The following is a 27,549-nucleotide window of genomic DNA, read 5'->3' as shown; positions in this document are numbered from 1 at the left end:
GGTAAGCTTAAGCAGCCTTGACTGCTCTGTCCCAGAACAGAGGGACCACCCCTGCAGGACTAGGAGGAGGACATGCCAAGTTACCTTTGCATCTTTCCCTGTGGCAGGTGTTCAGTGCAGTACTGCAGTAATCGCCTCCGGAGCGGGAAAAGCAGCACTTCTGCAAGTGGCTGTGAACTGTCCCAAGAAAGCTGCACAGCTGTATTAATTCCACATCAAATATTTCATATGAATGTAATAAAGGCCAAGAGTGCAACCTGTCTTTTTGACTTAGAAAACGCACCACCCTTTAAAAAATATTGATTTTATTCATATGTCTAGACTATTTAACAGTGGATCACACTGGTAGGAACAATCACAAATATCTAGTTACACGGTTTCATCACGTTCTGGGCCTGTGCAACACTGAGTTTGAGTCAAGCACATATTACGGCGTCACCAGTAAGGACAATGATTGCTGTTCAAAGCTCAGTTGAGTCCCACCTCCTTGGTCAACTTTCAAGCCCAATAACGTCTTCTCCCACCACATGTGGGATTCTCTACAAAGGACTTGTATTCTCATAGTCTGAATCCAGAAAACAGCCTGGAGCACTGCATTTTCAATGCGCCATCTAAAAATTCTGCTTACTTCACATACTTTATTTGAAAAGCTTCAGGTTTTCAGTGCAACAAACAAACAAAAAACCAAAAATATCCCAGTTGTCATGCTCAGAGTACCCTTTACTCCATCCTTCCTCTCAGTCTCTCCCCTCCCAGAACTGATTCTCTCTCCCCACCCTCCTATGCAGAGAGCTGGAAACGTGGACAGGGTAGGTCCACCTTTGGTTATGGATTTTTGGCTGCACGGCTCACCTTTGCTGCTGCCAAACGGAGGGGATTCCAGGCCAGAGCATCCCTCTCTGCCCCTCACTTTTCAGTTCTAACTGGGTTTTCTGTCAGTTTCAGCATGGCACAACATGGATTTGTGGAGCTTGAAAAGCAACAGGGTTTTTATCACAATGCTGCAATGGGAGAAGACTTCAGAGCATTTTCTGGGAATGCTGCATATACAATTATATTACATTTTCAGAACTATCTGGCTATTGTGCTGTCTAAATCACATGAAAGATGACGAACAGTGCTATTTCAGTGAAACTCTCTACAGCCACTGAAACTAAGTCACTGCCTCCTTCAGAGCAGGCAATGGACTCACATGTTCACAACAAGAATTGACTGTACACACGCTAAAGCAAGACACTTCATAGGTAAATGAGAAATACCCGTAACTTGGGCTCTTCCCTTAAATACCAGATATTATGTGTGAACAGGATGATTATTACTTGTAGAGCTATGTGAAACGTGTACTATTTATCTGAGTTATGAAAACAGTTTTAAAAAGCACTGTAATTCAGAGCCACAAGACAGGCAGACAAACGGACAGACTTTGGCCACTTGTTCAGTTCTCTAAAGAAAGCTATTTGCTCTTCTAAGCGCTGACCTTACGTGTTTGCCAGGACTGGATCCTCCACTTCAGAAAAAGTTTAAAATAAGTTTCAATAACAGAGTCTTTCGGAGGCACCCTGTGTCCATTTCCAGCTTCCCACAGGGCTCAGTGCTTGTCTGGGGCTTTTGGTGAACAGCTCATAAACTGCTGCTATTTAGCCACTGGAAACTGAATCCTACTTTGCTCAGTTTTCCCAGAAATGAGACATTTGTGAATATTGTATGGGATTCTCCCTGCCTCCTCCCTCCAACCCTTGTTCACATCTAGTTTCAGTCTCCTGCAACCAAGAGCATTAACCCCTTGAAAAACAACCGCAATGAGAAAACCATAAAGCAAGGAGACCAGTTTCCTGTCCGTAAATGCTGTAGTCCCTGTACACAGGGAAACTTCACCAACTCTACAGTATGAAGATGCAAAAACCTCTTTTTCAGCATCCTGACATCGCAGCCTTACGGCATCCAGAATCCAGCCTAGTAAGAAAAAGAAAAGTGTTACATGTTAAAAAAATGCCCAAGACAAATGTGTTATTTCGCATGGATCACAGTGAAGACATGTCAACCTAAGGGTTCATTTCTTCATGAGAATGCTTGAAGGGACTGAATTTGAGATATATCTTGGCAATATAACTACAGCTGGCTACAATGGAAAGTACTACTTTTTTTGTGTACCTTGACACCAAGTGGCATTTGATTTATAGATTTTTCCTTACAGCTGCTGGGAATTATACACATCTCTTCTTGCATGAGATGAAATATGCATATTAGAAGGTTGCTAAGTTTGGTAGGATGCGTTGCAGTGCTGTGCTGCTCCAAGGATGGAGACCCAAGGCCTGACCTTTACTGTAACTGGGACTTTGCTACATTCCCATAGCCGTTTTCTTGGTGTCTAATTTTAAGTCCTTTTCAGACAGATCTATATTAACAATTTGGCGTATAAGCCTCTTCCTCCACCCCAAGGTCAAGAAAGTCTATGAGAACAAGAGAGGGAAATATTTTTAATTTTCTTTTTAATCAGATCTGAAACAATTTTTTGCAGCAATGAATGGAAAGCGCGTTGAGCCTGCAAGGACTTTTCTTCATTTAAAGAATTCTACATCGTCACACTTTGATGCAGTCCATTCTAGCTGCAGAGGTCCATCTGTGCTGGTGACACGTGAAACCTCATGGGCTATTCATGAGTTATTAAAAATATCTGCAGTCCTCCACATCAAGAGAGAGAGAAAGGGAAGACAGAAGTGACTGGAATAAAAATGGCATTTGAGCCTTCCTAAACTGGTCAAAGTTTGTTACAATCTGAAAACTCACCTAACAGTTTCTCGTAATGCAAGCCATACTTTAGTTTCTCTTCTCTCTGCATGGCAATAGCGCAAAGCCTCAGTTCTGCTAGTCTAACATGTCCCTTAAAGTTACATATTGCATTTTTGTTTTACACAGGATGACTGGCATGTTCCTATGAAACGTGGTTAGGATGTGACATTAAATTAATAATTTTAGCACTCCTAAGTCCTAAATAAAACTCTGAGGTCCAGACTTAATTTGTGTGAGTCGCTGACAGGGCTAGTCACAAACTTAAAAAAGTTAAACACGTGCCTGCCTAAATGCTGTGAGAAGCTCAAGCCTCACATTGTAAGGATTCTACATAATTTATATTTTTACACAGTCTTTTCCACCAAGACAATTCAATTTTCCCATTCAGTACAGGAATGTGAAAGCAGCCTACTCCACCATGAAGACCATACACTTTCTAGTCCTGGTCCTGCAACTCCTGCTACTGCTTGACAATGACTCAAGTAGACAGAAAAAGAAGAGTAAGACCAGACTATAAAAGGAGTGTACCAGCAAGAAAGCTGGAAGGTTTTTTGCAACATTGCCGCAGACCACAGAAGGATAAAGAAAGAAATGGGAGAAACATGAGAGAGTGGAGAAGCCTATAAAGTGAACAAGATTGGTGAAGAGCTCTGTCTAGATTCAGAAAGGAGAAAGTGGCAGTGGTACATAAAAAAATATAAATATAAATATAAATATAAATATAAATATAAATATAAATATAAATATAAATATAAATATAAATATAAAAATGCATGCTTCTATAAACACATTCACACTCACGCAGAAGCTACATATGTAGGCAATGACTACAGATATATATATAGATATGTAAAGTATTACAAGTGAAAATCTGTAAAATACATTTGCCCTTCAGAAAGTGTTCTAGGAAAAAGCCAGCTCTACCTTGCTACTTGCGTTCACCAAAATTGTGAGAAATCTCTGATTTGCAGGCGGAATCTGTGCTGATCTTCAAAGCAAAATTCCCCTCACTGAATTTTCTTTCATGTAAGCTTTGTCCTGCAGTTTTATATGTTGGAGAGAGAAGTTTTCAATCCAGGGATCACAGAGAGTGAACAAACCAGTAGAGATACAAAGGCTAGCTCATGTTTTTTCCAAAAATTCAGAGCAACAATAACTGGATACTAGTGATTGCTTGGAGTTTGATAAGTCAGAGACCCTAACAAACAATCCACAGGCAGGGACAGATGTGTGCAACAGCTACGCTAAGCGAACCTATGACAAATCACTGTATTTTCCTGCACCGTGAACAATCACAGTGGCATTTGTTGGTCTGATTGTAATGTTAGTTTTATACTGATGTATCTGACGTGGATCTTCCTCAAAGTCAGGAGAGATGTCCCACTGGAACAGAGTAGAGGATGAGAGTCTATGTATTCAATATTTGATAACTAGGATCTCCTTTTATCCTTCATGCACATTAATAATAAAAAAAAATGCTTAGAAACTGTAAAATACACTTCATTATAGCTTGCTTCCTGATCTACAGGGAGAAAATCCAAGCTCCTTCATGGTTTGTAAATTTATATAGTAAGGGTCCTTAGCAGCCAACAAGACTCCTCTTGCACTAGAAGCATTGCATGTTAAGGCATGTAATGTCATCTGCCTGTACAAGTGAGGATTATACAAAACATAAAATCAGTAGCAATAGAAATGGTCCCAGTAAACAAAAAGAGACACGACATACTCATTTAACATTGAAAATATTGTGAAACACCCACAGAGTATGGCCACAGAACAGCAGAACTGTCATTTTAAATCTTTTAAATAAACAAGGGATTAACTAGTATAATACAGTAGTGAAGGTCTGACATGAAACCAGGGGCCAGATCCAAGGTTATAACAGTGTTTGAAAGCACCATATAAATAATGATTACTATCACTCACACAGAGAAAGTGACAGGAAAGATTTTGACTGGGCCAGAAGAATGGCAGATGGACCTAAGAGGATTTTTCTATACCTGTAATTCTACAAATTTAAAAGTAATAAAATTCTAAACAAAACTGACATGAGGTAAGGCAACTGTTGAAGCATAAGATAAATTAAGGACTCCTTGTCAGCCTATGGCTTACTCATTACCCAGTTGTCGCATACTTACTTTTAAATACTATTTTAATACAAAGCACAAAACTAAACCAAGAATTTCCAAAGTGGCCAGTGATGTTGAATGCTCAGCTTAACATTCTAAAGGGACTGAATTTCAGAAAGCAGAATGCAGGTCTTGTACAGGCATCCAGAAACAAAGATTACTACATTGCTACCATTTTTTAGAAGGTGGGCCTCAAATGTTCAAAAACAAGCAGGGATGAATTGTCAGCCATGGCCATACCCAGGAGTCCATGTCAGGTGAAGAACTGTGATGGTCTGTATGCATAACCTTTTTGCATCAAGGAACTAAAAAGCAAGATAACCTCAAATCATAACTCTGATGTTAGATGATGGATTAAAAAAGTAATTGCATAAGCTCATATAGCTACACATGCACTCAGAGTCATATTGTTCAGGGAGAAAAAGAAGAGAAAGGTGGTTCCACATCAGAAGAGATCAAAACATGCTCATTTCAAATAGTGTGGCTTGTTGAAATATGTGTAGGGGGATGCAGAGGATTAATTTTGGGGACCTGTTTCTCTGTCTCTTATTGCCCTTAATTTTGAGAGTCTGACACTGATGCCTGAGTTCATAGTAAATAGCTCCTAACCCCCCAGCGAGGCTTTCTGAAACCTATGACATGAAAAAATGGTCTATGCTCTGGAATGGGATCTAAAGTCAACTGTGCAATTTTTCAACCCAATTTCAGACACTTCCTGCAGTTATGATTTGAAAAGATGCAATAATCCACGTATTTTAAAAAAACCTGTTGCCTCCTGCTACTGTGGAAGATCTTTGAATCCTTCTCAGTGACGACAGATGTGATCACATGCAAACTGAATGTGTAAGTAAGAGGGAGATGTGCACATAGGAACAACTACTGCAAGTTAACTGAGAAGAATTTAAAGTCTTCAGTGGCTTTGTCATAGTGAAAAACACTGGGGACAGCAAAAATATCACAGAAACATATAATTGTTTGGATTGGAAGGGACCTTTAAAAGTCACCTAGTCCAACCCCTCTGCAATCACAGAATCACAGAATAGTAGGGGTTGGAAGGGACCTCTGTGGGTCATCTAGTCCAACCCCCCTGCCGAAGCAGGGTCACCTACAGCAGGCTGCACAGGACCTTGTCCAGGCGGGTCTTGAATATCTCCAGAGAAGGAGACTCCACAACCTCCCTGGGCAGCCTGTGCCAGTGCTCTGTCACCCTCAGAGGGAAGAAGTTCTTCCTCATATTCAGACGGAACTTCCTGTGCCTCAGTTTGTGCCCATTGCCCCTTGTCCTGTCACTGGGCACCACTGAAAAGAGCTTGGCCCCATCCTCCTGACACCCACCCTTGAGATATTTATAAGCATTTATTAGGTCCCCTCGCAGCCTTCTCTTCTTCAGGCTGAACAAGCCCAGGTCCCTCAGCCTCTCCTCGTAGGAGAGATGTTCCAGTCCCCTCATCATCCTCGTAGCCCTCCGCTGGACTCTCTCCAGTAGCTCTTCATCTTTCTTGAACTGGGGAGCCCAGAACTGGACACAGTACTCCAGATAAGGCCTCACCAGGGCAGTGTAGAGGGGAAGGAGAACCTCCCTCGTCCTGCTGGCCACACTCTTCTTGATGCACCCCAGGATCCCATTGGCTTTCTTGGCAGCCAGGGCCCGCTGCTGGCTCATGGTTAACCTGTCGTCCACCAGGACACCCAGGTCCCTCTCCACAGAGCTGCTCTCCAGCAGGTCCACCCCAAGCCTGTACTGGTGCATGGGGTTGTTCCTCCCCAGGTGCAGGACCCTGCATTTGCCTTTGTTGAACCTCATCAAGTTCCTCTCTACCCAGCTTTCCAGCCTATCCAGGTCATGCTGAATGGCAGCACAGCCTTCCGGTGTGTCTACCACACCTCCCAGTTTGGTGTCATTGGCAAACTTGCTGAGGGTACATTCTAACTCTTCATCCAGGTCGTTGATGAAGAAGTTAAACAAGACTGGGCCCAGTACTGACCCCTGAGGGACACCACTAGTTACCAGCCTCCAACTAGACTCAGCGCTGCTGATGACAACCCTCTGAGTTCTGCCATTCAGCCAGTTCTCAATCCACTTCACCGACCACTCATCCAGCCCACACTTCCTGAGCTTCCCTAGGAGGATATCATGGGAGACTGTGCTGAAAGCCTTGCTGAAGTCCAGGTAGACAACATCCACGGCTCTCCCTTCGTCTACCCAGCCAGTCATGTCATTGTAGAAAGCTATCAGATTGGTCAGGCATGATTTCCCCTTGGTGAATCCATGCTGACAATGAGCAGGGACATCCCTGGAAGTGTTCAAGGTCAGGTTGGATGGAGCTTTGAGCAACCTGGTCTAGTGGAAGGCGTCCCTGCCCGTGGCACGGGTGTTGGGACTAGGTGATCTATAAGGTCCCTTCCAACCGAAACCATTCTATGATTCTATGACATCTTCAATTACATCAGGTTGCTCAGAGACCCGTCCAACCTGACTTTGAATGTTTCCAGGCATGGGGCATCCACCACCTCTCTGGGCAACCTGTTCCAGTGTTTCAACACCCTCATTGTAATAAATTCCGACCTTATATCCAGACTGAGGGAAAGTTACTTCCAGTGGATGTAACTCCACTGAAGCAAACTTTACTCTCATCTGTTACAATAAAGAGACACAAATGTGGCAGCCATGTTATTATACAGTGCAAGCACAAGGGAGAGGTGATTAAACAGACCAGATCCGATGCCTTTAAAGTGTCCATCTCAAAACACAGATGCAAAACAGAGCAACAGAACTGTAAAGCGAGCAACTAATTTTCTAATGTAAGGATAAAGCTACAAACTCCTTCAAGTGTCCTGCTGCAGCAAAGGAAAACTGAGGCAATGGACATATAAAATCAGCTGATGTTATGGTTCAAGTGGAAACAGGCAGCACTGTCTCGCATGAGATTGGTAGTTTTAGCTTGACTGAGTGGATTAAAATATTCAAGGAAGTTCCCAATACTCCATTTTCCCTCCTCAAATTAAATCCCCAGTTTAACCCCACACAATGCTGGCCAGGCGCTATTCGCACTTCTCTCCCTGGGAGCCATCTTGAACTCCCTTGAGGAATCTCAACTTTCAAGCAAATGTTCTGTTGAATCCTGACATAAACTATGAAAAGGACATTGTTGGACTTAATGTCCTTTATGACATTGTGCATAGACTATACTGACTTGCTCCAGAAAATGGCTTATGTGGCCAAGTCCCACTTCCATTCCCTTCTACATGCCTAAATCCAGTGTAGCAAGGCCAAGTCCTTGTCCTCAGCTGCCACCAAACTCTGCAGACACACAAACCATACAATAAACTGAATTTCTCTACATGCCTATGGTAAATGCCGGTGCCACTCAGACTGCGTTATGCTTCAGGCCTCCCCAGAACATGTCACCAGTCCATAGCTCGCTAGACGTCTTGCTTAAAACCTTAAGCAAGTGGACCAGCCCTGAGCATGCCTGAGAGGCCATGCTCCACACCTAGCGTGCTAGTCACTGCTACCTTCTCTCCCATCACAGCAGAAGGGGAAGAGCCAGAGGCAGTTAGATGCCTCCTCTTATAAAAGAGCTCAGGGTCGAGGGCACTCATCCAGGATATCAGATACCTTGCTTCTGTGCTCTTCTCTACTGCAGCTGCCTCCAAAAAGAGCTCCAAAGCTCCAGGTATTAGCAATTTGGCCACCAGGTGCTCCCAGAGCTGCCTGTTTACGTGGTCTTTGCAAAGTGTTAGGATTTCAAGCTCCACTGGCAAAATGACAAAACAAGGTAGATCTGCCAGGTTGCTGTTGGAAAAACTCTCCCCCAGGAAAGAAGGAAGGAGCGAAGAGCAGGAGATCTCATTCCCTGCTCCAAGGAGTGCTCTGGAGCCATACTTCATCTTCCGCATCATTAATCCTAGGTCCCACAAAGCTTCAGCAGCAAGGAGAGCATCCTGCTACACCCCTAAACCAGCCTCCTCTGATGCGTGGTGGCCAGGGGACGGCTCACTGCATGAAAAGAAGCCTCCCTCTCTCTCATGTACTTGAAAGCCAATCCACACTCAGCTTAAATAAAAGGTCTGTATCTCTGTCACCAGGGGAGGTGTCTGCCTTGTGAGTCCTGCTTCTGCACAGCCAGGGCACAGAGCTTCTTGAATGTTGTGCAGAGCTCATGACACACCCCAGCAATGGCTATCGAGACAGCTTTCCAGTAGCAAAAGAAACAGCTTATATACTTCAAATGCTGAGGCCGGCCACTCTGCCCACACAAATGGAGCCTCCATGGCCAAGCTCACCTCTTCCATGAGCTGCCAACACCCTCCCGCAGTGCAGCTCACACGTTGAAGTGGTGCCTTCTTCAAGACCTCTGTGGCCCACAGGACTGCACTGTGCCCTGCCCCCCAAAACTCCTCTCTGGCTCCTGGTGGGGTTTCCCGACAGCGAGTCAGTCAGAGGCAGACTTCTTCACATCACAGGTTTTTCCTTTGAATTTTCAGACTTTCCAGAATTCAGCATAATTCTACAGATTCTCCCATGCTGGCACACCAGCTGATCCTTTCTGTCTTTGCTCAGAAAGATCACCATCTGCTTTCTGTGGGCATTTTGCTTGAATAATCAACAGTAAGCTTAACCCCAAAAAGGGTTACCCTAGTAGCTGCACAGCAACCTCCAGCACAACTGCTTCTTTTTGCTGCTGAGAACCTTCATTTGGTAAGCCTGAAACTAATTAATAACAGCTATCACTTACAACACGCTTTATATGTTCAAAGTACTGTACAAAACCAAATTCTGTTCACAGTCTTGCTAACTACCACATCATTTGCATACTACTGCACGTCACCGCAGAAGCTTGGAGTTTGTGTACCCTACAGCTATCAAGCATGGACTGAGGGGGGCTCAAGACTTTAGATGCATATGCATGGACACACTAGGCACATATGCTATAGCTCAATTGATACAGCATCCACACAGTTTCACAATCGTCTCTCATTTACAGGTCAAAGACAGAGCCAAACTACAGACATTAAAATTTGGACTATGTGTCAGATTGCAAAGCCTTCTCACCAGTGTTTGAGGATCCTACGACACAAAGCATCCCTTCAAAAAAATATTCTGGGAGAACTGCAGAGTCAATGACTTTAAATTAAAATTCAACATGGTATGCTCGTCCTTATTAAAATGTTTGAAAAGGATCACCAAGGTCAATTATTTCAGCTTAAAGTAGCTGAGAAGATGAAGTAACTTGAGTTTTACTCAAGTTGAGTCTAACCTTCCTTATCAGCTTCAGCTTCAGTTGCTAGCCCTTGTTAAAGCCTTATCTGTTTTATCTTCATTGCTGTTTTAAATGCTTTTTTGCAGTATGGATATACCCAGGGAACCAGCACACAAAATTACAATAACATGTTAGAGCTGGGTCTACAGCAGAGGCAAAGACAGTGGTTGCTAAGGACAACAGGCTGCTGGGGACAGTAAAACAGCCATGGTCCTGCCATCTCCTCTGCTTATACCTGAGCCCTGGGAATCCAGGCTTGTGGCTGCTGATGAGAAGTGTGGAAAGGGGCTTGGGGACAAGAAAACTGCTACTGCAGATGTGGCAGCAGTAATAGCCATCTCCACCCCTTAACTCTCTCCCCTTCCCAAGGGTCTCCAGGGCCCCTCTGGCTCAGCTCTCCTTTCTTTCTCTCTCTCTCTTCCTCCACAAGACTTAACTCTGGCCCCACATATGCAGCAATATTTAATTTTGCCTTCACAGCTAAGACACATCAGGTTGGCACTGTAAAGCATTAATAAACTGAAAACAACCACATTAATTTACAGGAAAGTTGCCATGCTTTGATGAAGTCATGGAATTAAAGGAAAGCACTGTGAGTGAAGGCATCACTTTGGTGGACTCCACACCTGGAGGTGTGAGTTGAGGTGATATGGTGCAGGTCATACATTCAAGGGATCACCAGAGCAACAGTCACTTGGAGACAAGGAGTGTGACTGAAAACTGTAAATACAAGCAGCAAGTTCAATTACAGCTTGCCAGTCCCTAAGAAGTGGGTGATTTGGGTTCAAAGTATCCTTTGCTCCTGTTGCTCTTTCACTATCAAGTAGTAACCCAGCTTAGAGCAAGGGGCAGGATTTTCAAACGTGCTTGCTATTGGTCCAACTCTCTTTCACTAAAATCACCAGAAAAAATTCCCAATGGGCACCATGACCACGGTGTGGTTAGGCTTTAACAGGCACTTTTTAAAAATGCTATCTTGTACAAATCCACATTGAACTTCTGGGAGTGAGATTTATAGTATCTTCCGAGTGCCTGGCTGATTAGTTAAGTATTTATACCCCCATTAGAGCTGCTTGAAGACCCAGCAGACAGGTTTTGATTACTGATGGAAACCATGGAAAAGGGTGTAGGGGCACAGGGAAATACTAACAGAGGCAATGTCACTGAAGAAAGTAAAGAGGGTCAACATCCCATTTACCCTGTTTCCAGCTGTGAAAATGATGATGCCCTTTATGGAAGTTACAGCCATGTGAAATCAGAAACAGGCTTACAGAGAAGCTGACTGAAGGTCCCACAATAACCAGCTGCCCCAGCTGCAAACCTAAGTCCAACTTCCCAGCCCTGCCTTAAACCATCTGCTTGTGATTCCCTGCAGGGAAAAGGGTCGTTGGCATTATCTGGGGAAAAATGAGTTTACCAATGAATACACTGGTTGTTCCTATAGATCCTTATCACTGTTAAACACTCAACCGCATGCTGAGGAGAGAAAGAATTTATTTCCCTTCTACAGTTGGGGAAATCGAGGCACAGCAAAAATGAAATGTCAGATCCATACCAGATCCAGACCCAGAACGTGCCCGTGAGCATCAGTCTGTCCACAAACTGGTATGGCACTGTGGCAGATCTGACAGTCAAAACTGAAAAGCATTCAAGTGAGAAGTTCAGCTATGCTTCAAGATACTGAATTTTAAAGATAACAGGTCTCCTTTTCTAACCATATGGAATATTGACCAGCTGAAAAACTAAAGACTTCTAAAACACCCTGTACCACCCTGCCTAGTTGGCATCAGAAGAGAAATGTGCTGATGTATGAATACCAGCTGAGAATCTGGCCTGAAACCACTCTCTGCATCAGTAGGGGTGTTAAAATATTTCAGCCATCAAGAGAAAGCTTCACGCATCGTGGTGGGCACGAAGATATGACAGTGGGCCCTCTCAAAAAATTTAAGTGACTCAGGCACCTAAATACGCTATAGCACAGGAATGAATTTGCAAGAGGATTCATCTGGGCCTTTTCACATATGCTTGCTTCTGAATCACCAATATACGACTAAATAAATCCATGAGGAACCATAATTGCTGTTCTGTGTGTCCTCATACTCCTCTGAAAGACCATAAAGGAACAAAAACTAGCAAAGCATTTAGGAAGATCGCTTCTTAACAATGCCAGTGAAAATCTGTAAAAAAAAGATCTTTCCAGATTCAAAGTGCAGATGTGACTGCTCAGTACCAGTGAGCTGCTAGCATCCAAATCACCTTCGCGCTTGGAGAGCTAATATAAATCTGTGAGAGAGATGGTGAACTCTTGCCATCTCCAGCATATTTTCTTCTGCTGCTTTAATACTCTGGTCCCTGATAGCAATTCAAGGGGTGAAAAAAGAAAAACTTGCATAGATTTACTTCTTTTGGACTAGCTGTGAAAAGTTGATGTCAGTCTCTTATCTCCATGGTGTGTTCAATGGGCTTTCAATTTACCTTGCAGTAAGTCAGCTCTGGGCTTTGTCAGAGAGAAATATTTTGCACGCCTTTAATTATAAGGCAGCCTCCAAGGGAACAGAGAGTCACGAACAAGGGGGTTGCACTGAATATTTTGTGTCTGAGCCGGAAAAATAGAAATCAGATCAGTATAGCCAAAGCATTGGCCCAAAGCCAACACAGAACTAGGTAACAGCAGAACTTGTCAGCATTTGGATACTCCATGAGTCTCATGCACAGGCCAAGTGTTTTTCTGTGTTTGTTTGATCCTCACCGTCCATATGTTAGTTACTACTCTTATGACAGTAATACGGTGTCCTTAGGAAGTTGGGGTCTCCAGCTGTGCCTGACATTATATAGAATCACAGAATCACAGAATGACAGAACGGTCAGGGTTGGAAGGGACCTTTGTAGGTCATCTAGTCCAACCCCCCTGCCAAAGCAGGGTCACCTACAGCAGGCTGCACAGCACTGCGTCCAGGCGGGTCTTGAATATCTCCAGAGAAGGAGAATCCACAACCTCTCTGGGCAGCCTGAGCCAGGGCTCCGTCACTCTCAGAGGGAAGAAGTTCTTCCTCATGTTCAGACGGAACTTCCTCTGCTTCAGTCTGTGCCTGTTGCCCCTTGTCCTGTCGCTGGGCACCACTGAAAAGAGTCTGGCCCCATCCTCCTGACACCCACCCTTGAGATATTTATAAGCATTTATAAGGTCCCCTTGCAGCCTTCTCTTCTTCAGGCTGAAAAATCCCATCTCCCTCAGCCTCTCCTCATAGGAGAGATGCTCCAGTCCCCTCCTCATCCTCGTAGCCCTCCGCTGGACTCTCTCCAGTAGCTCCTCATCCTTCTTGAACTGGGGAGCCCAGAACTGGACACAGTACTCCAGATGGGGCCTCACTAGGGCAAAGTAGAGGGGGAGGAGAACCTCCCTCGACCTGCTGGCCACACTCCTCTTAATGCACATAGGCATTATATAGGCATTAGGTAAGAGAGGGGTCATACTTAAAAAGATCTCAGTGTCTAAATGGTTTAGGAAAAAGGAGCAACTAAACAACATAATACAGTCCCCTTTCGTTGCCGAGGCACTGAGATATGTGGGACTTCCAAAGGTCAAGTGACAGAACTGCAGACTGCCCTTTTGACTCCAAGTCCATTATTTAATTACAAGCCCTTCCTTACTAAGTGGTCTCTTAACTAATGAAAAAACATCTGCAATCTTTTGATGCAACTTACTAATAAGCAGAAATGCCAGGGCCAGGAGTACCAGTAGGTGGTTTTTCTGCTACATAGGCTACATGACTGGGGGAAGGAGGATGGAGAGGAAAGCTGCATCAGTCTCTAAAACCCATCACAACTGTATCACAGATGCAGCTGGCTTGATCAACATGTATTCAGACATCTTCTACGGAAATGTTGATTAATGGTTATTATGCAAAGAAGAGCTCACTACTCTGAAATCCACTTAGCTAAGTGTTAATGGCAGTTCACAAATCTGCACAGTTGGTTTTTTTAAAGAGCCAAAGGAAAAGGTAAATAAGGAGGTAAGCTACAGCATACTGCAGATAGCACCTTCTGCTTCCATTCTTTTTCCCAATACACCCAGAAAATAATCATTTTTGGAGGGATTTGGGGTGGGGTTTTTTCTCTTTTTTTTTCCTATTACATAATCTATGCATAAAAAGATCCTAAGAGATTACCTGCTGAGTGGGAACAGGGGGAGCTCAGAATTCATAATGTTGTATTCTATCAAGTCAGACTGCATTGTAAAAGCAGTCTGGGCTCATTGAACAACTTTTTAACCTGTGCGGGTTTTCCAGTTGCAGAAAAGAACAACTGGCTTGCCTTAGCAATAGCCAAAGTACTGGAACATCCCTTCTGTCACTACTAATACATGCTGTAGTATCCATACCATTTGGTCTGTCACTTCATCTGTTTTAGTGCATCTGAGTATCACCTAACTGAATTCAAGGAACTGCTGGAGCTGATACTGGAGCCACACTGCTAGTAATCAAGAACAACCAATGGCTACCACTATACTGCTTGAGAAATAGTCTTTTTAAAAATAAACTCTCCTAAACCAAGGCAAATCCCCCTGTCCTTCAAAAAAATCCACAAGTCTACATTACATCTTTCATTACAAATCAAAGTAAGAAAGACACAAATGCAAAATTTTGCATTTTACTCTGTTTACATATGTTTCCTTAAAAAAAATGTAAAAAGCAAAAACATTCAGAACATTAAGAAAATGATCATGCACGTGAAAACATTTTCCAAACACGCATTTTCTAAAGAATATAAAAATGAGCTGAAATGAAACTCCTCTTGTAAACACTGCTGATTTTGATGGAAATATGTGCTACAGAAATGTTTGCAATCCACTGTAGAAAACTGTACTAGACCATAAGATAACAGATTAATGGATAAGCAACAGTGAATATCCCCAAAAATATTTCTGAAAGTCACTGTGCCATCTCCAAGGACAGACTACAAAGATCAATTGCTTTGTGGGTATTATTTTGTAAGCATGAAAACCCACAGTGTACAGTACTAAAAGGAACGTACCTGACAGTACTATTTCTGATACATAAAAATTGCAGCATAATTCAGAGCTTGAGAAACATACAATGTATTTGTGGCACTTGTCTAAAGAAAAATTACAGTGATAAAGCAGATGTTTTAAGTTTGGCCATCTGACACCAAACGGGACCAATAGGTAAATATCTGCTCGGTACCTTTCTATTTTATGTACTGATGATGAAGTGGGATTCAAACACAAAGCAGGCCTGTTCCTCCATCACTGACCAGGGAGCTTGTGCATAGAGCTCCTTACTGTTTAGTGACAGCACCACCCTTAAAAACAGAAACTTGTTATGAGAATGCAGCTCTTGACTGAGGAAGATTTAAAACTGAAGTATAGAAAGGGCAAATAGGGTCAGAACTTGGTCACAAGTTAAGAGCACATTAGTGTTTCGCACACTGGATAGAGTATTCTTGAGCTGTTTACTTGGCAATGCAAAGCCAAAAAAAGAGTACCAGTAAACACTATTTACACATTAGAAAATCAGACTGGCTTGAAGATTCATAACAAATGCATCTCCCATGCTTCTTAGATATCCTCATGAATCTAAATCATTTTCTCCTGTGCTCTTTAACTGTGCTCCCTGTCAAAGTCAACACCTCCTTGCTAAAAGACATGGTTGCCAGGACCGAGAACATGAAGATTTATTCTATAGCACTAAAGCAGGAGTCATAGGTTCTGCTCATTTAGACTCTTGCTTTCCCTCTACTCTCCACAGCTAACTGTGCCATATTCTGTTCCAACTATACAATCAAAATGTACTAATGGTCACTCACAATCGGAAAGTCCTTCAAGCTCCAAAGAGGTATACAGATTTTTAACCACACAAGCCCTTTGACCAGCTTTTTTGCTCTGTGTTTGTGTGGTGATTGCTGCAGTAGGATCTTCACCGTTAATATGTTACGCGCCTCACAACCAACGCTCTGTACTCAATGGCAGTGCACACGATATAACAACAGTAAATTACGAAGAACATAAACATATGCTGATGGTGGTTTCTTCCATCAACTTAAAAAGTGCACTTTAAAAAAGTGCACTGAGCTCAGAAACATGCGACACTGTGTTCAGGGTTCAAATGAAACTCACTGGCTCACTCTATATTTGTTACAAGTTCCTTTCTAATTTGGCTTACTGCCATAACTCAAGAAATTATGCCAAGCACTTGGGACAAGCCCATAAAACAACTTATGGACAACTGAATTTGCGTGCATCATCCTGCTAATGTCATTGATAAAGCTCAAATGGTGTCCATATTCACATACTTTCACAATGTGCGTGATTCTTCCTAAAATTTCCCTTGATTTGTTTTTTCTTTTTTTCTACTTGAAAAATCAAACAGCTCTATGGAGGTGTTTCAAAGTTAAAGAGCAGAACTAACTAGTCAAAACAGAGATACAAATCACAAGATTATGATTTCCTCACTGAAGTGAACAAAGAGCAGCAACAAGCTAGAAGGCTCAAGGACAAAGCATAAGGACTAGATTCTTCTTGGTGTTTTTGTGACATGGAGCTGGATGGATGGGTGAAGATCCCACTCTGGTTAATGTCTATTCTACCTGCTGAGCTCACTTTTCCAGAGGATGAAATGAAATAAAAGAGGTAAGAAAGGAAAGGTGAAACTTTACACTGTCTCTGTCAGAACAGTGCTTGGAATTGGAAATTATTCTGCTAACCTCTTCAGGCCAGAGTGGCCGTTGTTATCACCTGCTCTGACCTTCCATTCAACAAAAGCTGCTGAAGATCATGCATCGCTGTTGATTTCTGCATTCAAATCAGATAAATAGGCTGAGCTGCAGCAGAGCTGCCTCAAGGCTTTTCTCAAAAATTAGGTGCAATGCACTCCAATGATTCCAGTGAGCTCACAGCAGTGAGGAGCTACCAGAGACCCCAGGAAGGAGGAAGGTCAGCATAGAGCTGGAGGGCTCTGGATAGGAAGCAAGAACCAGACAAGGTAAGCAGAGGTTCCAGGTTGAGGGGAAGAGCAGCGAACAGAAATTAGTAGTTTTTTAAAGGGCACAAACTTCCCCTCTGTCTCCAGACTAGCTCCTAGAGTGATTTGGTATCCCCTGCCCCATCCTACCCCACTCCTAGGACTTTGTTCTCTTCCCCCAGTCCCACAGAGAAAAAACATCTCTCCAGAATCACAGCTCCTCCCCCTAGTTTTCCCTCCTACCCACACACGCGAAGTATTTGTCCTGGTTTTGGCTGGGATGGAGTTAATTTTCTTCCCAGTAGCTGCTGTGGTTTGGATTTAGTATGAGAGGAATGTTGATAATACACTGATGTTTTTAGTTGTTGCTAGGAAATCAAGGATTTTTTTTTCAGTTTCCCATGTTCAGCAAATGAGCAGGAGTACAAGAGCTGGGAGGGAGCATAGCCAGGCAGCTAATCCAAGCTGGCCAATGGAAATATCAGATGTCCGCCTCAGTATATAAACGGGGGTTGGCTGGGGGCAGGAACTTATTCTGAGAGTTCAATCTTTTTCATGAGTTCTGCGAGTTCTGCAATCACTGCTCGGGGACTGGCTGTGCAATTGGTTGTTAAGCGGGGAGAAAAAATGTACTGTGTATCGCTCGGTTTGCACACTCCTCCTCCTCCTTTCTCTTATTATTGTTGTTGTTGTTGTTATTATTATTACTACTTCCTTTGTTATCTCATTAAACTGTCTTTATCTCAAGCCATGAGTTTTACTTTTTGTTCATTCTCCTCCCCATCCCACTGGTGGGGTCGGAGAGGAGTGAGAGGCTGCGTGGTCCTAGTTGTCAGCTGCTGGTTTAAATCACAACAGTATTAAACAACAAAATCATCAGGATTTCGTGTTTTGTAGCTAAATGGGTGAAGTATGGCAAATGAGCTGGAGGACACAAGAAATGTGGGAAGATCTTACAATTTCTCATCTATTTGGCATCTCAAATACATCCCAGGTGTAGGAGACGATTCTAGCAGACAAAGTCACTGAACTCAGACTATTTCCATTGCCTGCAACTACTTCCATATCATCTCTTTCATAAATTTAACAAAGTCTATCTGAAAAAAAAATAATGTTCTTCGCCTTAATTTCTCCTATTCAGCCTGGAATGAGCTTTCATTTCTCTTTCTTTGTCTATTATATTCGAAATCACCTTCTTCTTTCCAGGGTAAATTTATTCATAGCCAGTTTATGCTCTGTTGTTCAAACATCAACACTGTCTTTTAGCTTCAATAGCTCTTACCTCTTTTGGTTACTCTGCCCCCTACTATTTTTGTTACTATAGGTCTTCTCAATCTTTTGCTGGCCTAGAAAAGACACACTCTTCCAGCTTCTTCTTGCAAAGCACTTTCCATTCACTTGATCATTCTTGCTGTTCTTCCATGCATCCTTCCTGACCAAATTTAGGTCACCAAAAATGCACACAGCATTCTAGATGAGGCCTTACAGAATTAACATTTCCCAGGTGGTACTGACAATGCTCCTTCTGAGACTTTCAAAGACTTGCACCTGGACTTTTTATGGCTGCATTACGGTGGTGGCTCAGTAAGTGATACAGGCACTCTGGCTGATCCTAGCATCCCCAATCTTTCTTTTTGTCTGTCTTCCCCAACTGATAAGCTTGCGACCAAAATCCCTATCGCAACTTTAATTTCTGTGCTATTTAATATCTTTCAATTTCATTAAGTCAGTTATTCGGTCATCTAGTTCTGTGTCCTAATCCACAGTCTTGATGACGATGTTTAGGTTGCTTCATTGTTAAATTTCATAGTCTCAGCTCTACTGCTAATATTTCAAATAATCCCAGGACTAATCCTTGAGGAACTCCTTTAAGAACCTCCCTCGAGAACCCCCCTCCTGTCTCACACTGCTTATTTACTCTCTTTACTGATTCTGTTTCTTCCGTTCACCCTCATCTGCTCCATCTCAAGTGGTGTTTTTTTCCATACAGCATGCTAATGGCTTTAATACGAAGCTTTTTGCCCAGTTTCAGGGAAGGCATGACTGAGATCAGCAGAGTTAGAGCAGGAAAGAAGTAGCCCAATCTGTTTAAACTTAGTATTCCCTGAAAATGGCGATTCTGAAGCCAGCAGATGTATAGCCAGCCTGCCAGGACTGCAACAATTTTCACACAGCCATAACAGCAAAAAACTGTAGCAGGGGTAGCGTTTGTCTCCCTGTCTACCTCTGCTACCCTTCTCTTTTTATATTATTTAAGACTTGAAGTTACATTTCTTTAGCTTAAAAAACTCTGTCTCCTTGGAAAACATATCCAAGCAAGAGGAAGATGATGGATGTTGGAATGGGAAAGTAGTCAATAATCTAGGACCAGCAACTGCTCCATTCAACATGAGAAATCTGGTGACAACGTATGCCCCACACCAGCCTGATTTCTGCTCCAGCCAGGCACATGAGTGTGATGCCAAGGACATGAAAGAGCTGATGATGGCACAGCAGACAGGCACTCCCTTTCCCCTTACGGTGTGGTAATGGTGCACCTCCCTGAGAGCATCGTGGCAGATAAGAAAACAAAAAGACTGTGGTCCAATTCTGCTTTCACTGGGGATAAATTTGGAGTCACTTCACTGACGTCAGTGGAGTTATTCCAGAATTGCACCAGTGTAAAAGAGGGCAGCATCTGCTTCCTGAAAATGGATGCCATCAAGCTAATTGAAAACAACAGATGCATCAACGAGCAACAAGAGGAGACAGTAATGTTCCAGTTTTCTTGTAAAACACAATTTAATTTCTCTCCAGAGAATGTAAAAGAATAAACCAGTACGTACTCTAAAAGCTAAATCTTCTGTTGGTGTAAAATTGTATGCAACCTTTTAGGTGAATGGACCAATATCTATCTACAAGACCTAAAGAGATCAATTCTAGATATCTGCATTTACAGCCCTCTTCTTTGGGCCTGATGCTTTTCTCAGTTACTTCATCAGGCATCATTTAGGGTGACTACAGAAGTTGGTGAGCGCTTTCCTTCCTGTAAATCCCTCCCTTTCACTACGAAAAAGCTGTACGCAGGAAAGTCCAATCCATTGCTTCCGTTCCTCTTAATTTGCTCTATGGACAACATGGATATTTCCTGCGGTGAGTGTTTATCAATGAATGTTTATGCTTTAGGAACGTAAAACCCACGCTGATCAGAGTTATGTGTTTCCCAAAGTGTAAAACTATGCTATAATATACAAGCTCTTGTGCCAGCCAACAAGCCTCAGATAGACTTCCCTGGAGCAAGTGAAAACCCAGCCAGTTAGGCAAGGTATATAGAATCAACACGTACTAACAGCATAAGCTACACTGGAAATCAATGTTACTGCCGTCACTGCCTGCTTTCCCCAAAAAAATATTCTTCTGGGTTTGTCTCCCTGGCTAAGGTCTTGCCTTACTTAGGACCTGACCCAGCACAAGAAGAGCTCCTTCTTGTAACTGGCGGGCAATTTCATCACTGACTCTTTGGTGGCAGCTAAGGACACTCGGCATTTGCCGGTTGATTTTATCAGAGAATCTTTTCATCCTGTGAGCACCTGTGGCCCTCCTTAACTTTATGTGTAAAGCAGATGACTGCAGGTCAGGGATTCAACTGTGAACCTGCTGATAATATGGCTACAAATGTCTTCAGAACAGGATTTGTCTAGAGTGGGAGCTCCAAAGAGCAAAGATGAAGAGCTCAGACTGTGCTTTCAGTTACAGCAATGTAAATGGAGGTATCTTGTGCTTACAGGGCTGCAGCTGAGGGCAGAATCTCACTTAGACTTAAACTTCTCTATCAATTTATCTGCACATTTCCACCAGTGAGAAAAAAAAAATAAATAAAATGCTGCTGCTCTTATTTTTGTCAATATAAACTTAAAGAGAAGCTTAACTTTGCTGAGTTTGGTAGACTTACTTGGACTCAGGTCAGACGAGAGCTTTTGGGAAGGCTGTGGTTAACTCCTGCTGTAATCTGCAGAACTTTCTCTGATGTAAACAGGACCTCAAGAAAAGAACAAACAAAAATAAGCATTTTAACAAATAGTACATATGTTTTGTCTTGATGCAGAAGATTAAAGATGGAGCCCAATTTAAACCAAGGTGGTTGTATTAAATGGAGTTTTGCCAACTTGAATCAGCAGATGGTGAGGATCTGGCTCATACTGTGTTTTTGTAGTTTATAATTATCTTTCTTCCTTCACCTAGAACCAGATTCTCCCTCTAGGCTGCAAATCTTCATTAGGAAACCCTTCCTCTTTAATTGCTAGAAACTCGTAGTCATTAATTTCACAGAAGAAAAAGAAACCTTACCTACTTCTGCTACAGCAGCAGACACTGGAGCTGTTCGTTCCTTTGCTTTTAGGGGTGATGCTGTTCTTTCCATCACAGTATGGAAGACACTTCAGTCCTTACCCTGTCTCTTGCTGTCCTGAATTTCCTTTATACTCATTCCTCTTTATCTCTACAGGGATCTCTGTACGCTGAACGAGAGGGTCTAGGAGAGAACACCAAGTCCAGTCACTTTCATCCCCACAGCTGCTGTAGCAGTGATTTTTTATCCATGAAAGCTGGATCAAAAGCAACACGGCCAAAACAGAAAATTGCTCAAAAAAAACGAAATCACAACGTTTTCCAAACAGGAGCAGAACTAGCATTTCATATTGGAGGTAAGTGCAGGAATCCACCAGTAACGCAGACTTTGAAATACCACAAAACAGCTCTTCGTGTCTTCCATGCTTACAGTCTTCTATGTGGTTGATGACTTGCAGATAAAAAAGTGTCCTCAGTAAGATTCTTCCACTCTTTCCTTCCCTACCTCCAACAAGATGATTTCTGCCCTGTTCTGCTTTGGTGCAAAACATCCTGTGGGAAAATTATCTGTGGGACTGATTGTCACAGAACAGCCAAGGGTTCAGGCAGGAGCAATAGTGTCTTCCAGAGTGAAACTATTTCCTAGTGAGAGGAGTTTCTGTTTTTTTAATGGGATGCTTTAGCTCGTATTCCTTGTCCCCAGGCACCCAGATGATGGATTCACAGGCCAGTTGCCCCTCAGCTCCTTGACTGCGAGTGCTCAGATTGTCACACACACACTCCCACCTCTCTGTGTGCAAGGATATACAAACAAAATCCCTTCCCATCTCCTAGTTTTCACTCTCTGCTTTCAAATGCTGGTAACTGTCTGTCTGGAGTTGGACAGGACAGTTGTACATGACATAAGGTGATGGGATCATCTTCAGGAAGCAAAGAAAAGAGCTGTAAAGATAAGGTGCTAATACCTGAAAACTGAAAATATTCAGTGAGTGCTTTTGCTTGTAGCCACAGTCACAGGGGTAGAGAGAAACAGTCTGGGAGGTTGTTATGGAAACAAGTCCCTGGAGGTGCCTACTTCGCTTCAGGAGGATGTGCTCTGCCTTCAGAAGGACAGAGCTAGACAGGCAGATTTGCATTTCGAACAGCCGGGGGTGAGTGCTAAGGGCTGAGAAACTGAGGTAAGATTTCTGAAAGCATCTCTGTGATTTGGTGACACAAGTCCTCTGTAAAGTCAGTGGCCTGGGTGCCACTATGTCACTACAGTCACTTGAAAGGCTCCTTAAAAAAAATGTCAAATTCCAGAAGTTCTATAATATATACTGTTATTGATGGCTCTGGGACTTCGCTGCCTTGCATTTCAGGAGATGCTTAGAGAGGATTTACACACCTCAACAGAAGTCCCTAGGTTACAACTTCCAAGCTTCTGTTGGCTTTTTGTATTTCTCTGAGCTGCAACAGAGAAAACCCAGGAAGAAAACACCACTCTGGCTCTACACATTTTCACTTGCATTTTCTTTCCAGAACTGAAAAATCTGGATTGCAAAAACTGCACAAAGCTGTCTGCAACAAAGCTCCTTCACACCGGTGCTTCGTGTATGCGTGCACCCCAGCTAGAAACTCGCTGCTGAATTTCACCCGCAAGCACGAAATCTCTTTACAAGAGCATCTTTACAAGACATGGTGGGATTATGCTACCAGTAATTTGCCTCACGTCTCTTTTTCGCTGGAGTCTCCATGCCCAGCCGTCTGTCATGCCGGTCAGGAGAACAACCTGTTCCGAGCAGGGAGGGCTCCTGCCTGGCAGGGACAACGGGGTCAGGCCCAAGGGAAGGAACGGGAGAAGCACGGGAATTTTCTGACGTAGGCTTAGTGTGCCTCATGCCTCCTCCTGAACTTGTGCTTAACCTGAGTTTTTTATATCTTACTTTGGGGAAACTTTCATCAGCTGATACAGTCAGGCATAAAATAACCCCAAACATGGGCATTCTGCTAGGAGACAGAAGCAGCCTTGAAAGATCCCTCTGAAATAGCAGGTTCTCTCACTAATTTCTAGTGCATCTGCTAGAGCAATTCAAAATTTTAAGAAAAGTCATTCTCTTGCACTCACAGAAAAGATTTCATTATAGTGACCCTGCAACACAATTAAGAACAACAGCATTTTACTGAATTAACTCAATGACCAAGACAACTTTTTATACAAAATCAACAGAGACGCCACCGTGCCGATCCTTCCTCAGTTCCACGCATTCACCAGGATTGGTTACCCACCAGCTGGTTACACACTTCCAGGGGTGCAGAACAGCTCCCGAGGCCCGGACCTTCTCCGACATTTGCCTCGGTCCCGATGAACCGCAGGGGAATTCGGCAGCTATGTATTCAGGCAAACTCCTCTCAGCTACAGAGCCCTCACCACATCACACTCGTGTCTCCCAGACTGACCTGCAGTAACTGAGACAAGTGGCATTTTGCTACCAATTTCAGTGAGATAGAGCACAGAGGTTTTAATATGACGGTTGTGCGCTGACCCTGAGGGAGATCCCTGTGCACTAAAAACCTTCAAGAGGACAACAGGACTCTGGAGAAATGCAGCAGATAGGATTTACACAAACAACTTCTACCGTATAATTGGGGCCCAGATGAAGAGAGACCACAGTAAAAGCACTCTAGGCATGGAGCCAGATCTCAAGACAACGAAAAACAAGCAGGCTAACGAAGATGCAAGCACATCCCATCTCACAACCAGTTCTATAGTATTCTATGTATTTTAAGTATTCTATATATTTTGCATCTTGATATTATGTCTGGTTTATGTATTACATGTGCCACATGCAATATGTAGTACATTCTAATATGCATATCATACAGTATGATGCAAGGCATTAATGGCTGCCCTTACTTTCATACACATGCACACCATGTGAATGCAGAATATACACTTAGATTTAAAACAAGACTGACTTTTCCTTACAGGAAAAATTGCTCATAGAATCAAAAAGCATCCATTTCCCCTTCTCACCCACTGGCAGCATTTGAAACATATTTAAGTCAGGTGTAAGGCAGAGCTGATTAAAAAAATGAAATTATCTGGGAAGCAAAATGTGCATCTTAAGATGCAAAACTCCAGTCCCTTGGCAAACCCAGCCCTGCAGGCCAAGCTATGCATTTTGCATTGCCAGCATAAGTTGTTCTCATGAAACCCAGTGCATGCAAAAGACATTGCTGTGCCTTCTATCCATGAAATATCAAGAACTGGCTAGATCAGTAACACAGCAAAAGCATCTCTTCAAGGCTAGCTGTTTCTCCCCTCATTTGAAAGGTCTGGGATGTGTTGTTGGGTTTGTGCAGATGGCTTAGGGAAGTTTGTACCCGTGCCAATCTCAGTCTCAAACGTTGACACACTTACCCTGGGGCAATTTATGCCCATGACCCACTAAATCAGTGCAATCTTCAGACAGCACAGGTGCAGCTGTCTGTGGTCGGGGTTTTTCAGCAATGTCAACAAAATACCAACATGCAAACTTCCCTCAGCTATACAAACGCTTCAATAAAAACGCAGTGGGGTCCATTGCTCTCACATGCCTGAATACAGAACTGGATATCTGAAGCATAAAGTACATCTCATTAAACGCTATTGTGAGGAGATAAACTTCAGAGATTACAAATGAATTTACTCAAATGTGCCTTGCATCAGTAGGCACTTAACCGCTATGAAGATTAAGTTGGTACTATAAAAGCCAATTAACATTAGGGCACTGGCATAAATAAGGATGAAACAAGCTCAAAACAGAAAACCTTCACCAAGCCTGTTGATTTCTCTAAGCCTGTTTTTCGCAAATGCCATATGGTCACAAGAAACGAAGAGCTTTTAGATCTATGCACCTTTTTGGAAACACAAACCACGAGGATCTTTAGCATGCCACGGGTTGCAAAGAGGGAAGGCGTCTGCTTGCTGACTTTCCCCTACAGCTGCAGAACTCACTGTGATGCTGGCTACAGCGTTTCCATTATTCAAAGGCAATGGCATGGCAGGCGTGACTGATCCCACAGCCAAGGGCACTGCGCTGGCACAGGAACTAAGGGTACAGCTTGAGCCAGATGTTTGTAGTCCCTTTAACCGTTTACTCCCTGCCGAATCCTTCAGCTCAAGTAGTGGCAAGGGCTTCTCTGTTAGTGGAGAAGAAAGGCTAGTTTTCAGAGCAAACACTGGATTAAAGCAGTCTTCAAAAACAGAGAAAGAAATTCACAAGGGAGTGGGGGATGACAGCGAGCACTCCACGGAATAAAGCAAGAACATTTCTGGCTGCGCACAGTAACGAGAAATGGCAAATCAGGACACAAAAGCCCATTATCACAATCATTCTGTTTACGGTATCACAATTCACAGTCTGGCATGTAAATGCTGAATAGATCCAGCTGTTAGCGGGAAGACGGCTGTGCAGCAGCGTGCAGCTCCGTGTCTGGACCCAGGATAACAAAACTGATCACACCTCTGTCAGCATTTTCTTCTCTTTATAACCCTGGTTGTTGGGAGGAATGAAGTTAGAATATTTCATGGACTCCAGGTCTTCTGCTTCCAGGAATTCAGATTTGCTGAGAGACTGATTACTGTCCCCCTTCTTGGGCTCAGAGAAGGGTGACTGCTGCTGGCCGCAGGTGACGTGGGTGTACTGGCACTGCTCTTCATGATCAGTCTCTCGGTGGTAGAAGTAGTTGAAGTTGGACACGATGACAGGGACAGGCAGGGCGATGGTGAGCACACCCGCGATAGCACACAAGGAGCCCACAATCTTGCCACCAATTGTCATGGGATACATGTCTCCATAGCCCACGGTGGTCATGGACACCACCGCCCACCAAAAAGCATCAGGGATGCTGGTGAACAGGGAGTCGGGGTCATCAGTCTCTGCAAAGTAGACAGCACTGGAGAAGAGGATCACCCCGATGAAAAGGAAGAATATGAGGAGGCCCAGCTCCCTCATGCTGGCCTGGAGAGTCTTCCCCAAGATCTGCAGCCCCTTGGAGTGCCTGGAGAGCTTGAAGATCCGGAAGACTCTGACCAGGCGGATGACTCTGAGGATGGCCAGGGACATGGCTTGCTGCTGGCCCCCGTTGTTGCTGCTGCTCCCCGGCTGCTGCTTCTGCTGCTGCTGCTGGGCCAGCTCGGTGCCCAGGGTGATGAAGTAGGGGATGATGGCCACGATGTCGATGATGTTCATGATGTTACGGGAGAACTCGGGTTTGCTGGGGCAGGCGAAGAAGCGGACGAGGAGCTCGAAGGAGAACCAGATGATGCACAGGGTCTCGATGAGGAAGAAGGGGTCGGTGAAGAAGGGGCCGGCGCCGGCAGCGGGGCGCAGGGTCGGCGGAGTCCCACTCGGTGCCGGCGGCGGCAGCAGCAGCGCCTCGTCACCAGCTGGCACTGCCTCCCCAAAGCCGGGCTGGGCGCCCTTGGGCTCCTGGCGAAACTCGGGCAGGGTCTCTAGGCAGAAGATGACGATGGAGATGAGGATGACCAGCACGGAGACGATGGCGATGGCCCTGGCCGGCCCAGAGCTCTCGGGGTACTCAAAGAGCAACCAGACCTGGCGCTGGAAGTGGTGCTGGGGCAGGGGCTTCTCCTCCTCTTGAATGAAGCCCTCGTCCTCCCGGAAAGTCTCGATGGCCTCCTGACCCAGCTGGTAGAAGCGGATCTCCTCCAGGAAGATGTCGAGGGGCACATGGACCGGCCGGCGGAGCCTCCCCCCGGACTGGTAGTAATAGAGGATGGCGTCGAAGCTGGGCCGGTTGCGGTCGAAGAAGTACTCGTTGCGGAGCGGGTCGAAGTAACGCACCCGGCGGCTGGGGTCCCCCAGCAGCGTGTCGGGGAAGATGGAGAGGGTCCGCAGCTGCGTCTCGAACCGCAGCCCGGAGATGTTGATCACCAGCCGCTCGCTGCTGCAGCAGCCGCCGCCGCCGCCGCTCCGCTCCTCGCCCGGCGCCTCCGCCTCCGCCTCTCCGCCCGCCCGCGGGGCCGCCAGCGCCAGCGGCTCCTCCGCCCGCATCCCGACCGCTCTGCCCCAA

General features: G+C 44.2%; 1 protein-coding gene across 2 annotated transcripts; it reads right to left on the bottom strand.

The window, feature by feature from the left end:
• Positions 1 to 288: 288 nt before the first annotated feature.
• KCNA6 (potassium voltage-gated channel subfamily A member 6) lies at positions 289 to 27,549 on the bottom strand. 2 transcript variants are annotated; one of them, XM_075441763.1, is made up of 4 exons: positions 21,490 to 27,549; positions 21,095 to 21,181; positions 3,715 to 3,828; positions 289 to 1,953 (listed from the first exon to the last, which is right to left on the bottom strand). In XM_075441763.1, the coding sequence occupies exon 1, from the start codon at positions 27,528 to 27,530 to the stop codon at positions 25,971 to 25,973; it is 1,560 nt and encodes a 519-aa protein (XP_075297878.1). In that variant the 5' UTR covers positions 27,531 to 27,549; the 3' UTR covers positions 289 to 1,953; positions 3,715 to 3,828; positions 21,095 to 21,181; positions 21,490 to 25,970. The 2 variants fall into 2 exon arrangements, with proteins under 2 accessions (XP_075297878.1, XP_075297871.1); XM_075441756.1 differs by lacking the exon at positions 3,715 to 3,828.

Source organism: Opisthocomus hoazin, chromosome 1, assembly GCF_030867145.1.
Source record: "Opisthocomus hoazin isolate bOpiHoa1 chromosome 1, bOpiHoa1.hap1, whole genome shotgun sequence".
NCBI classification, from domain to species: Eukaryota; Metazoa; Chordata; class Aves; order Opisthocomiformes; family Opisthocomidae; genus Opisthocomus; species Opisthocomus hoazin.
The sequence above is the reverse complement of the archived record's forward strand: the minus strand, read 5'-3'. Positions and strand labels throughout refer to the sequence as shown.

Excerpts from the sequence above, each read along its gene's own strand:
- KCNA6 (XM_075441763.1), bottom strand. The coding sequence starts at position 27,530 with ATGCGGGCGGAGGAGCCGCTGGCGCTGGCGGCCCCGCGGGCGGGCGGA.